This window comes from Astatotilapia calliptera, chromosome 20, assembly GCF_964374335.1.
Source record: "Astatotilapia calliptera chromosome 20, fAstCal68.1, whole genome shotgun sequence".
Lineage (NCBI taxonomy): Eukaryota > Metazoa > Chordata > Actinopteri > Cichliformes > Cichlidae > Astatotilapia > Astatotilapia calliptera.
Window position 1 is genome coordinate 9,811,191 of NC_137441.1, and position 13,513 is coordinate 9,824,703.

The 13,513-nt window shown below is 40.3% G+C and overlaps 1 protein-coding gene across 2 annotated transcripts; it reads left to right on the forward strand.

Moving 5' to 3' along the window:
- The first annotated feature begins 1,000 nt into the window (after positions 1–1,000).
- tspy (testis specific protein Y-linked) lies at positions 1,001–11,669 on the forward strand. 2 transcript variants are annotated; one of them, XM_080294646.1, is made up of 8 exons: positions 1,001–2,404; positions 2,510–2,587; positions 2,670–2,781; positions 5,340–5,494; positions 8,159–8,235; positions 8,398–8,576; positions 8,773–8,820; positions 10,092–11,669. In XM_080294646.1, exons 1-8 carry the CDS (start codon positions 1,436–1,438, stop codon positions 10,136–10,138), a joined length of 1,665 nt encoding a protein of 554 aa, XP_080150772.1. In that variant the 5' UTR covers positions 1,001–1,435; the 3' UTR covers positions 10,139–11,669. The 2 variants fall into 2 exon arrangements, with proteins under 2 accessions (XP_080150772.1, XP_080150773.1); XM_080294647.1 differs by lacking the exon at positions 8,773–8,820.
- Positions 11,670–13,513: the final 1,844 nt, after the last annotated feature.

The following is a 13,513-nucleotide window of genomic DNA, read 5'->3' on the forward strand; positions in this document are numbered from 1 at the left end:
TGCAGACTATGGCCTCTGTAATGATAAGACCGTATGGACCTGTGCCCTGTGATATTTGCCGGTGTAGCAAAGGGAGAACAGTCCTTATCACATTTTATATATAATACAAATGGAGAACTCAATAGTGGAGCATCCATGATGAACATTATGGCATGCTATATTTATAGTGTAAGATGGGAAACTTTGGGGGGGGGGGGGGGGGGGGTTCTGCTATAATACCTGGAAGCTGAGCATTACTTAATATTACTTTTAATTGCTTCTTCTCTGTAAAAACTTGAATTGTTACCTCCTTATTTTAATACATCTACTGCCAAGTATTGCTAGGTAATTGTAATTACATTGTAATTCAGATAAAATACATAGCAATCTCATTTAATTTTAGTGTAATCACACCGTTAGTTGTGGGCTGCATTATGAAATGCTACAAGATAATCTTATAATTCCGAATCTTTTTTTGCGGGGGGTTGCCCTGGCTGTAGATGACTCTTGCTTGGATTTGATTATCTTGGATCAGATGACCTCTGGTTTGTGATTCTTCTGTATAACCTTCAGCAACTTGACGAGGGGGAGAAGCTACGCAACCTATATACAGAATAGGCTATGATGCATGGCTATATGTGTGAAATCGTCTCTTGGAATAGGCCCAAGCTGCATCCGTTCTGCAATACTCAGTTAACCACCACACAAGCCACTGTGGGCACCGCAGATGATTTCATATGCAAACAAAGCCAAGTCCTTGCTTACATCTGGCGGGTTTTTTGTGGGCTAATATGCATATTTTCATTTTAACATAATTTGTTCAGCGTGGTGTAAAGTGTCTCTTTTTACTGCTGTCGTGTAAACACTTAAATATGTTTCCCAGTATTGTCGCAATGATTTTCGAGACCCTGCGCTTGCTGCGCAGTAAACCCGCGGCGGCTCCGCTACAGATTACCGTGTAAACACACCCTTGTATGTGATTGGTCGAGACATTTTAGCGCGACGTACCACAGCCAATCACAGGATTGTTTTTCTATCACGTCGGTGCACGGATAGTAAGCTAACGGATAATGCAAAAACAAACTATTATAAAGAAGGCGGATTGCGGCTTAACGGCGATATAGCGTGGCAGGGCTTGATTATCTGGAACGAGTGTTTCTTGTTAGGATTTTATTTGTGAGCATGTGGTACGGCCGTGACTGCGAGGACGCAAGAATTGGGTAAGCCGAGCTAACCAGCTTTAGCAGCAGCGTGCTAATTTTCAGCGTTCCGCAAGGCCGCAGAGAAATACGAGCACTGCTTCCTGTTGTTGCTTTATTGAGAATGTAGGCTGAGCTACGATCACAACGTCAACCCCAAAAGTGTTATCTCGGAAACGAGCGCAGTCGTGCAGTTATTTGCACTTCAGTTTATTTTATACGAGCTTGCGAGCTACCTAGCTTGTTAGCTAGCTAGCATGAGTGAAGTGATGGACTGCAAACAGTCCGCTGACTCTGCATCGAGGAAACGGTGTCCATCACCCGATAAGGATGAAGGCAGCCTGATTCCCAGCAAGTCCGCAAAACTTAGTGACCAGCCAGATGAAACGAGGTTTAGTTCTGAAAGTTGCAAAGACAGTGAAGCCGAGAGTAAAGAAGCAGCCGGGAGCGAGGGCCAGTCGAAAGATGGCAAAGAGGAACAAGCCGCTGTGAAAGCAGATCAGGGTTCAGAGGGCGCTGGTGGCACCAGTTCACAGCCTGTCAACAGCTCCAGCGCTGACAGCCACCACACCAGCAGTAGCACCGACAAGCCGCAGTCCTCGGATCAGCAGGAGTCGGCTCATGCAAAAGACAAAGCAGAGAAAACAGTAGAAACAGAGCGGCGTCCCACAGCTCCTCTGGACAAATCCGACTCAGCTGCCATAGCAGCTGCTGAAGCGCTGGCCAGTCTCACAGGGGGGGACGGAGAAGACAGCCAAGAGACTCCTTGTTCATCTGAAAAGGCCAAGCAGGTGAAACAAGGGAGTAAATTTAAACAGCGCGGGGGACACCAGTCCTCAAAAGTTGGCTCCAAAACACAAGCAGCGGCAGCAGATAGCTCCACATCTGTGCATAGCACTGACAGAGAGGATACAGATGATGTGCCTGAAGCAGATGAGGGCGATGAATCGGTATCTGGCTCTTCCTCCACACCGAGCTCCTCTTTCCCATCAGAGAATGAGGAAAACGATGATGGCGAATGTGCCATTGTGTCTGTAAAGATGGCTCCAGAGTTGAGGCAGTCGGTGGCTCTCCTGGCACAAGTACAGATGAGGCTGGAAGCCCTTGAGAAGAAAAGTGCCCGGCTTCACCAGAGGCTGGAGTTGAAGATTAGTCGTCAGCGGCGCCCGCATCTGGATCAGAGAAGTTCTATCACGAAAACGATCCCTGGGTTTTGGGTGACAGCTGTATCCTTAAAATATGAAAGTGTAACGCTCGACCGATTGCCATGCTGTGTTTGAGTATTTAAAGTGAATTTGTCATGTTGTTTTTTCGTAACTTCGATGTGCCAGCTGTTGAACCATCCTCATCTCTCAGCTCACATTGATGAGACCGATGAAGACGCTCTTAGTTACATGACTGATCTTGAGGTAGGACATTTTATTCTCACAATCTCAGCTGATGCATATTTGTAGAATGGAAGAAAACACGTTTTCCTACCTTTTTCCTCAGATTGAGTCTTTCAAGAATAACAAATTGGGCTACAGAATTCGCTTCCACTTCAGACGAAACCCTTACTTTCAGAACAACATCATCATGAAAGAGCTGCACCTCGGAATGGGAGGTAAAAAATAAACATGTGATTATAAAATCAAGTGATATTAGGTAAAGCATAGTGTAGCCTCAAAAGTATATCAGTCTTTTGGAGAATACAGTAATACGATTTTTGACAGTGCACAAAAAAACACAAAACATTTTTTTAGTGGTTGCTGCTTGCAGGCTGCAGCATTTATTAGTGTGATCAAAATGAAGGGCATTTTTCATCCCACATAAGTCAAATGTTTTCTCCAAAAAAGCATAAAATAACTGCCACACTTTAGTTGGACAGCTACTACTTAACCATATGCACAGTATTGTCACATAATAAAATATAATCAAAACACATTTTCAACCTGGGATGTTGTATATTGGGTCGACCTTTTTAACCGACTGCTTAAAGCCCTCTTTTTACCACCGTGCAACTACATGAGTAATTTTGCATCCACCATTTGATTTTCCTATCACATAGGAACTTATGATAGGAAAGGGTTACTCCCTAGTTGCATTATGTGCAGCTAGGAAGTGCTCCTGCAGTGCTTACGTGAGGCATTTGTTTACTTTAGGTCACACATCACCAGCTCCTAGTATCTCCTCCTCATGTGCCTTAATAGCCTGTTTGTGTAGAACGGTGTGTTTTTGCGTCAACTGGTGGAACAAGTTTGTCGTTTCCACCTTTACTGGGATCAATTTTCTTGCATGTTTTGGAAAGCACTGTGCTTTGTCGGAGCTTGATATGGTAGCTCCCTTATTAGGTACAAAGTGGTTAATGGAGGCTAACATGCAGTTCTTGCTCTCAGATGTGTCTGGGCTTGAGTCATTGTAGTGTGTGCTAAGGAAAGTAAATGCATGCCATTGGTGTGTCAATAATATATTGATATGACATTTTAATATCATTTAAAAATTTACACTGGTATTGTGAAAAATGAGGTTCAGTACAGCCCTAGCATATAAGGATAATCTTAAAAAGTAGAGTTATCAATTTTGCTTTTTTCCCCCCCAATTCGGTCATATTTTGGAAGGGAAAATGACAACTAAATGGGAAATTTTCATTAACAGCTGCCTAGGGCTGTTCGATATAACGATATATATCGGATGATGATATAAAAACATCTATCGTTTCATTTTACGCTATCATTTGTTTCGTGGTGTCGCAAAATAAACTGTTTACGGCAATATTTTTTTGATCGTTTTGATGGTCCCTGTAGTGGCTATATTAATTTCTTAAAGTTCTCTCTTTCTCTTATATTTAATATAACCACACTATGGACAGACAAGCGACTGTTTTTATGCATTGTCGTTAGCAACAACGACGGTAAAATCATCGCGTGTCTGCTTGTTTATTTTCCACATAAACCTTTCACGATAAAGCTGTTGATCCTGTTGAAACTTTTCAAAATAAACTGAATCGCATGAAAGAGTGTGCAGTATTTACGGATGAGAAGCAAAAAAGAGCCGCCAGGTGCTAAAAAAAAATAAACCTTAGACTCAAACATTAGAACAGGCTTTTCCCCGCAGCACGCCGTGTAATAAATACTCACAAAGAAAACGGCGGCCGTGACAACTTATGTCTAAAAATGTATCGTTTCATGCATCTGTTAAAACACTCGACTCCAGGTACACGACGCCCAGCTGGAAACGCTTCCCGCAATTCGAGCTGCCCGAGATTCACAGAATTTACAGAAAATGTTACATTTTTGTGATTTATATCGTTATTGGGATGATAGAATTCTTATATCGGGATATGAGGTTTTGGTCATATCGCACAGCCCTACAGCTGCCTATAAAATATATGGGAATGAGAAGTTGCAAGTAAACCAAACAACTTGACAAATTTGTCAGTGTCACATTGTGAAGCATTATTATTATATTATTGTTTATTTATCCAGGTGAAAGTCTCATTGAGATTTAAATCTCATTTCCAGGAGCGACCTGGCCAAAAGGGCAGCAGAAGTTACAACAAATGTGTTTTTTGTTGTTTGTTTTACCACAATCTTACCAGTGATTCTGTACATTCAGGTTTTATGTTTTTAAATTGAAAGTTAATTTAAATCAGTGGTTTTCAAACTATAGGATACAGGTTCACTGCAGGTGAGCCAGGTGGAATAAACTAAATGAAACTAAGGTCAATGTTTGTTAATGTTTTTCTTCCTAACTTTGGGATAAGTAAAGTATTGTGTTTCTTATCTTTATGGTTTGCTGATGTTATTGCACCTTTAAGTAATACATTTCAGTTTGGGTTCCTTTTTACTGTTTGATTAAAAAAAAAAAAAAAAAAAGGAATGCGAGAGTGAACTTCAGCTTCTGGGGCACTCAAGATAAAGTGAGGACCACTGATTTAGGGGACTCATGTAAATAAAAGCCCAGTTACAATACGGCTGGTGAGTGGCGAAACTTGCTTTTAGAAGGGCACACACCGTATTCAGACAGCACAGTTGCATTATGAAATGGAGGATTGGCTGAGATTACTTTAACTGTTTTACTCTTTGTCGTCATGCACATGAATAGAAAGAATCATTTGTGATGTCAAGCAGGAAGCTTATATCCTCAGTATCATGTTCTAATCCTGGCTGCTCATGTTTTCAGGATCTCCCATGTCGTTCTCCAACCCCATTCTATGGCATCGTGGACACAACCTGACAGCCCACAGTGAACCCAGGAAGTCTTCACGTGGTGTTTATGAGACGTTTTTCAGTTGGTTCAGTGACCACAGCAGCCCAGGACAAGATGATGTAGCACAGGTACAAAAGAGTACACCCACATATTGGATTGTAGCGAAAATAAATCGATAAGTATAATTTTATTTATTTATTTGTTTATAAGGACAACACATTGATCAACATTTGTGTGGCAGCGTTAGTCAGCTGGCTAATTTTCAAGTGCAGTTCTTTGGCAAGATGTTTTTAAAAATGATTCAAATAATAGAATAAACACAATAATTGGACAGACAATTACACTCACTATTCAAGACAAGAGGAAAGAGCAAAAAATGTACTCCTAATATAATATAAAGACAAGCGGCAGCCACCACAAACATTTAATACAATAATACAACAGAAACAGTAAGCAGCAACAAATAATAGAAACATTAACCTTGCCTGGTAAAGAATTTCAGGCAGGTTAGATCGAAACAGAAAAATAAAAACAGATTTACTAGAATTTACTGTGCAGATTTTAACATGTTTGTGTCTGATCAACCTGGATCAAGACCTGGAGACTTAGTAACGGTGTTGTAGGAGCTCCAGTTTCTGTTTTCACTTGGTAAAACATTTTCTATTTGAAGCTTTGATTAACAGGATCTCCTGGTTTTAAATGTGTGTTGCTGTATTCGAAAGCTTTCAGACCCACTAGGCTGCAACAGTTTCAGAGGTATTTTGTTAACCTATTATTAGATTTTGCTAGACAATCATTATTTGCAAGCATGGTGTGCCAGCTGTGTGCTGAAAGGGTCAGAGTTCAAATGCTTGAAGCAATTATGTCACATTTAGTTAACATGATTACAGTCAGACTTTGGAAAAATGGCGACTTTATTACCCTTTAAAAATAGAAGAAATTCCTCTTTCAGTTACCGTAATTGCATTTTTGAACTAGATAAATGTGAAGTGAACTGAAGCTTCCACAGTCTGGTTGAGAGTAAAGTTGGACTTTAAGGATGGAGCACAAGTAAAGAAAAGAGAGGGGTAAAATGAGAATGTGACACAGTTTAATCTTGATTTCCAAAATTGAGGTTGAAAATAAATGTTAAATAATTGCGCAGCCCCAATAAGGACACTTCCTTTTTTGTTTTGGTTTGTTTTTAACAGATATTAAAAATCAGGGTGTCTATCAAGTGGACCACCACTGGGCAAATGTGTGCGTTCATTTATTTATTTATTTTTATACAAAAGCTTCAATGGTAAATTAACAGTTTAAAAAGACTATAAAGACATTTTAAAAATAAATAAAGAGCCAACCCATACGTTATAGCTAAATACTCTTTTACCTGTTTAGTTGATGAGGTCACTAAAGCCCCTTTTCCATTAATACCTACTCTGGTCGGCTTGCCACGGTTTTCAGGGTTTTCCATCAAGGGGTTCCAAGCAACCCAAGGTAATTTCAACAGACTGCATGCCACCGATTGGCTGGTAAGTGGCATCAATCAATGAGCTATGAGAGGGTCTCGTTCGCGAAAATCAAACCAACATTTTTAAAACCCCGAAAACAAGGAAATGGCTACAAAAACAACACGGTGGTCTCAGAGTCTGATGAAAAGCCTCAGACCGCTCGACGTCCACCTTGATTGTAGCGTTCATGTCGCATACTAATTACATCGTTGGAAGTTCAGCCACGTTGCTATGACAACGATCTCGCACATTGGGTGGTACTCAATTGTAACAGAAAACCCGTCGATCCAAGTAGGTACTAATGGAAAGGGGCCTTATGGGCACAGTGGGCCATCTACAAATCTGAAGCTCTGTGGTTTGATTCCCACCATGTCAAAGTGTCCTTGAGCAACCCCAAATTTAATCTGAAGCATCAATCAGCTTGTGAGTGTGACAGATTAAGCTTCTTTTGGCTGCTCCGTTATTCACATGGGGTCGCCACAGCGGATGGCGCCAGGATATTTGCCAGATTTTGAAGCCGGATGCCTTGTATCTCCTCTCGGTCTTAAACACCGGCTTTTTCACATGTTCTACAAATGTATAAGCCACTGTAAGTATGGAGCAGAAGCGGATCAATATATTGATCTGCCATTACTGGCGATTTGAGGGTTTTTAACTATTGAGAGATGAACGATTATTAATAAATGTTTTGCATGCCAAGCACAACTGGCAGCTGATCCGATCCAAGTGACGTGTTGTGAAAAAGTGCTTTCAGATCTCAGTAAGAGTAGAAATCACTGTAAAAATACCAGTCGATTTACCATTTCTAAGTCCATATTTGTTCACTTATGGCTGGCTCAGGCTTTGCCCTTTGTTAGTGATGTGCTTCAGTGGGCTTTCGCTGGTATAAGCTGTAAATTGGGAAATGAATGCCCTGTTGTTTTTCTCTCTCTCTCATCACCCGCTGTGTGTGCAGGGACGCATTGAGGCCCAAATGCTGCTCCCTCTTCAGTTAATAGTTAATGCGTTTTTTTTCTCTGCCTCAAAAGATTGAATTAATAGTTCCATATTAATTGAGCGCGACATTAAATTGCCCACCTGACCAAAGCCGCCAGGGTTACATTTTCTGATGGAAGCCCTATAATAGGAAAATTCTTAAACAATGCCATCAGGAAAACGTGTTTGTGTGTGTCTGTGGGGGTGCATTGTGTGTTTTCTATTCAAACATTTGCCTCTGGCAGGAATGCACATGGTGTGTGAAACTGAACATGTGCATCTCAACATATTGAAATGTACTGAAATGAAATTTGTGCTTTTCTTCAGATTCTTAAGGACGACCTGTACCGAGACCCTCTGAGATACTACCTCACTCCTCTCTGGGAACCGAGGGAGAACGGCAGGTAAAATAAACTTACAGATCCTACCAACTAACAGTCAGTGGGAGAAACACACATCGTAAGCCGTAAAATACAGAAGTATTCTCAGTAGCTGAGTGGGCTGCACATCAAAACAAAGAGCGTGTTTACTGTTAATGTGAAGGTTTATTTTTTTTAATTTTGCAGTAGTGGCACGGGGGCTAGAACGGCTGACAACGGCAACGGAGACGACTGTGTTGTGATCTCTGACTCGGATGATGAACCCGGTGAGGAGGCTGGTGAAGCTGAACAAGGCAACAGTAGGGATGAGGAAGAGGAGGAGGAGGAGGAAGGCGAAGAAGAGGAGGAAAGAGGGCAAAGTGCAGGTCAGTGCCAAGACGGGATGGATAAAACGGTTCAAATCCCGCATTATACAGAAGCTCATTCTCACTTCTAGCTTATTTTGAAAATGGATGTCTGCGTCCATTTAGTGTTGAGCTCGCTGGGCTGTGTTGTAGCTGAAATTTAAATGTATGAGTAATGCGGGTTAAACTGAATAGACAAGAAATATCTCCTCCTCAGATGAGAGCCCAGGGGAGGAGGAGGATGGTGGAGAGATTGTGATCGACGGTAAGACATCACTCTTAACAGCAGCGCTACAAATTCACCATTGTCACAAATAATCAGTGGGAGGCTGTTGAATCTGCGGGTGGCATTTCAGTCTGCGTATCCTTCATTCTTTGATTTATTTAAGCTGAATCAGAAAAGCAACGAAAACATCTTGTTTTATTTGAGTTTTTAAACCATGACTGAAAAAATATTTGTATTTACTTTGTTAAAGTGTTATAATGAAAATAAGAGCGCAATTTCAACACAATTCAGTTTTTCTCAGTTTTTTTCCACTGTAACTTTCATCTCAAGGCACTTTATATTGTGATGTCAAGACTCTACAGTAATATGATGTGAGCAAGGACGGTGACAGTGGGGAGGATGAACTCCCTTTTAGTCTCCAGCAAAACCAGGCTCAGGAAGAGTGCAGGCATCCACAGATGGAGAAGATAGAAAAGAGGAGCATAGGGATATGATGAACAGCAGGTGGTACAAGAAACTACAGGACACATTATTGACTTGAGTAGTGGGTTATAAACACATGGGGAGTGGAGAATTTGGGAAGTCCCCCAACAGCCTGAGCCTATAGGAGAATAACTAAGGGAAAATTCAGGGTCCTCTGATCCAGCCGTAACTGTAAGTTTTATCAAACCGCAACAGTTTAAGCCTTATCTAGAAAGCAGGAAGGGTGTCTGTCTCCTAAACCCAAACTGGGAGCTGGATCCACAGGAAAGGGGCCTGAGAGCTGAAGGCTCTGTCTCCCATCCTACTTTTGGAAACCACAAGCGATGGGATAATAAGGCAATATAAGGTCTATTTCAGTGTTATAAAACATTCTTGAGCCATACCAGCTGTGATTTTCTTAAGTGCTTTCCCAATTTTAAAAGGCTCATTAATACATTTCTCATAGGATTTAATTAGAGCCATAATTACTACAGCAAAACTAAATCTTTTTCACTGCATGCTTACCTGCGGGTTTTTTTGTTTGTTTGTTTTTTTTAAGTAAAAATAAAAAAACATCACTATTTCTTTCCTTTCAATTTAGGTTTCAAAACAGAAAAGAAACAAAATAAGAAAATTCATTTTCCCCAAATCTATATTTAAAACCAAACACAAATAAATCAAAGAATGAACAATACATGGATTCAATTCATAATCTTTTTCCTCTTTCCTACTCTTTTAAATTATGGTATTTTTTTTATTTTTATTCACCTTTTTTATTTTAAAGTTTGCTTTGTGGGATAATTAAAGTGACCCATTGAAACGATAGACGTCTGATTTTTGTCCTGTAGGCTCCGATGACAGCGATCAGGAGGAAGAAGAGGAAGAGGGAGCATAAGAAGAAGAAGACGTGAGCTTGAAGGAGTCACCGCAGGGACCAGAGACCGAGAGGATGAAGAGAATGCTTGGTTTGTGAAGACTAACAGCAAACATTAAACCCTTCTTCCTGATGTTAGTCATTTTTATGCACAGAATATCCAGTTTTGTTTTGTTTTTTATAACAAATAAACACACAGAAGCATTTTAAATCAGGTTTAACTGTAACAACAAAGCCAAGGCAGCGCGTTTCCCCTCTGTTTTATACAGTTGGTACTGTGTCTTCTGATGTACTCTGATACACTTTTTGCAGTTGTTTTTTTTTTTTTTTTTCTAAGCAGATTCTTGGGCATATTATGCCTCCTGGTTCTTCTACTGTTTTTCGATTTAAAGAGCATTGTACTACAACCTGTACGCGTGTAGGTGAGTTTTCTGATTGCCCCTATTTGGTGGCATAAAACTTTGCATTGCATATTCTTCAAATAACAGTGAAGCCTTCAGAGGCTTTATTAGCAATCTTGTCACATTTGGGCTTTTCTTTTGTTTGTTTGTTTTCTGGGCTTTTTAGGAATCGACATGTGACAAAGCAAATATGTCACAGTTTAAATTTGATATAGTTACAGTACATTTTAGATGCACTGAGTACTGAACCAAAATTTGTTCTCAGGGATGATCATGGCGGTAGTCGCGTTGAAAGAACCGTGCTGACTTTTCAGACATTTACACACTCTGGTTATTGTCGGTTGTGTATAAAGAAACGTGTACTCTACTGTAGTAAGTAGGAACAATTATTGTTTTAATAGACTACCTGTGTTTTGTTTCGGGTTTTTCTTTCTCCCCTACTCTACGTGTCCTGTCTTGCTACACACCAGCCTCCATCAGCAGTCTGTAAACCATCTCTGGTGTTTAAAATCATTGCGTAGTTTGACGTTTTTGTGGATTTTTGTAAAGCACTCCTTGAGTAAGAAGAGTTTTGATATTTGATTTTCTTTTAGATTTTAACTTAATTTGAAATTTACTTTCTAAATCATTGAAGGTTTAATCTAATGTAACGTGTTTAAGGTTTGTGTTATCTGCTTAAAATGATGGTATTTATTACTTTGTTTTTCTACAAATCCAAATTATGGCATGCCTGTGAGCACGAAATATAAGATGAAGTGATTATATTCCTTACAAGGCCGTGTGGGGGGGGGAGTAATTTTCTGCGCACAGTGTTAGTAAATGTTAAATTCACAGCAACAGATGGGGTGCACTGTAACAAAGCTAGTATTTGTATTGCTTACTTTTCTTAGCAAGGAACCTGTAAATAATACTTCTGCGTTGTCTTTTGGATAAGGCAAAACATGTTTAATCCATGGATAAATTTATCAAATAATCTGGAGGGTTTTTCATAAACATGATCAGAAGGTTATATTTTGTGTGCTGTGTTTTATAGAACACTGTAGTTACAGATACCTACTTGTTTGTTGTTTTGGGTAATTTTTTTTCTTTTTTTGTTTTAAAGATAAATGTCAAGTTTTTGCTCAGACCTAATAAAATAGACAGTTGTTTCACTTTGTCTGTGTGGTTGACATATGCTAGATCCCCAGTCCCCAACACCCGGGCCACGGACCAGTACCGATGTGTGAGTCGTTTGGTACCGGGCCGCGAGAGTTGAGGCTCGGGTGTGACATGGATGGTTTTCAGGGGTTTTATTGGTTTTTATCGTTATTTTTCATTGTTTTTATCATTAACTCTGTTTCCCTGGGTCTTTTTCCGTGTGTTATGAATAAATCATCTTTTTTTTTTGGTACCGGTACCGGTTTTATTTTGTTGTATTTTCCTGCAACACCTTAAAGCAGGTGTCTCCAACTCCAGGCCTCGAGGGCCGATGTCCTGCAGGTTTTAGATTTGTCCTTGATCCAACACAGCTGATTCAAATGGCTAAATTACCTCCTCAATATGTCTTGTAGTTCTCCAGAGGCCTGGTAATGAACTAATCATTTGATTCAGGTGTGTTGACCCAGGGTGATATCTAAAATCTTCAGGACACCGGCCCTCGAGGCCTGGAGTTGGAGATCCCTGCCTTAAAGGAAAGTCTGTGAAAATATTGTCGGACATAAACCGGTCCGTGGCGCAAAAACGGTTGGGGACCGCTGTGCTAGAGAAAATTTTTGTTATCTATTGTGGAGTTTATGCCCAAATATACACTCACTGGCCACTTCTTTAGGTATACCTGGTTAGTACCCGGTTTTACCCCTGTTTGCATTAAAAGCTGGCTTAATTCTTCATGCACAGATTCAACAAGGTGCAGGAAAGATTTCCCAGAGGTTTTGATTTGTATCGACACGATAGCATCACACGGTTGCTGTGGATTTATCGGCTGCACATCGTGATCTGAATCTGCCGTTCCACCACATTCCATAGGTGCTCTTTATGGCTTCAGATCTGTCGACTCTGGAGGACGTTTGAGTACAATGAGCTCTTTATCGTGTTCAAGATCCCAGTTTGAGATCTTTTTACTTGGTGCGACTCATCAGAAGATGGGTACACTTTGGTCAAAATGGGATGGACTTTTTCAGCAAAAATATCCTGGTATGCTGTGGTGTTTACACAGTATTCGGTTGTTACTAAGGGGCTCAAAGTCTGGCAAGAAAACACCCCTCACATCATGACACTACCACCACTAGCCTGAGCCTCTGATATAAGGCGGGGTGAATGTTGTTTACTCCAAATTTTGACCCCACCGTCCAAATGTTGCAGCAGAAATTGAGGCTCATGAGACCAGGCAACATTTTCTAGTCTTCTATTCAGCAATTTATGGTGAACCTCTGTGTGAATTGTAGCACTTGTAGCACCCACTTCTCTGTTTCTGCTGACAGGAGTTGCACTTATCTCAAATTAGTTTAGCCATTCTTGTCTGACCAGTTTTTCACCAGTGGAAGATGCCACTCACTGGATCGTTTCTCTTTTTCAGACCATTCTTTGTAAACCCTAGAGATGGTTGTGTGGGAAACTCCCAGTTGATGTGCAATTTCAGATATCAGACCAGCCCGTCTGCCACTAACAACTCACTTGAATCACTTAACCCTTGTGTGGTGTTCGTATTTTTGTTACTCAGCCAGTGTTCATGGGTCTGGTGGACCCGCTAGAGTTTTGGCTTTCCAAATTAACACTATCAAACAATTTTATGTTAAATTACTCAACAGATGTTTACTTCATCCCAATTACAAGACATATGAACAGCAAACATGGTTAATTTTTTCCCTTTACCTTTGTTAGATCACATTTATGAATTAATGTGCTTCTCGTTTTTCTTTTATATAAAATGTTATAAATAAATCAGTTATAATCAAGTGGAGTGAGTGGAAAGACACAACACATTTACACGTGAAAAAATAATTAATTGTTTGATTTT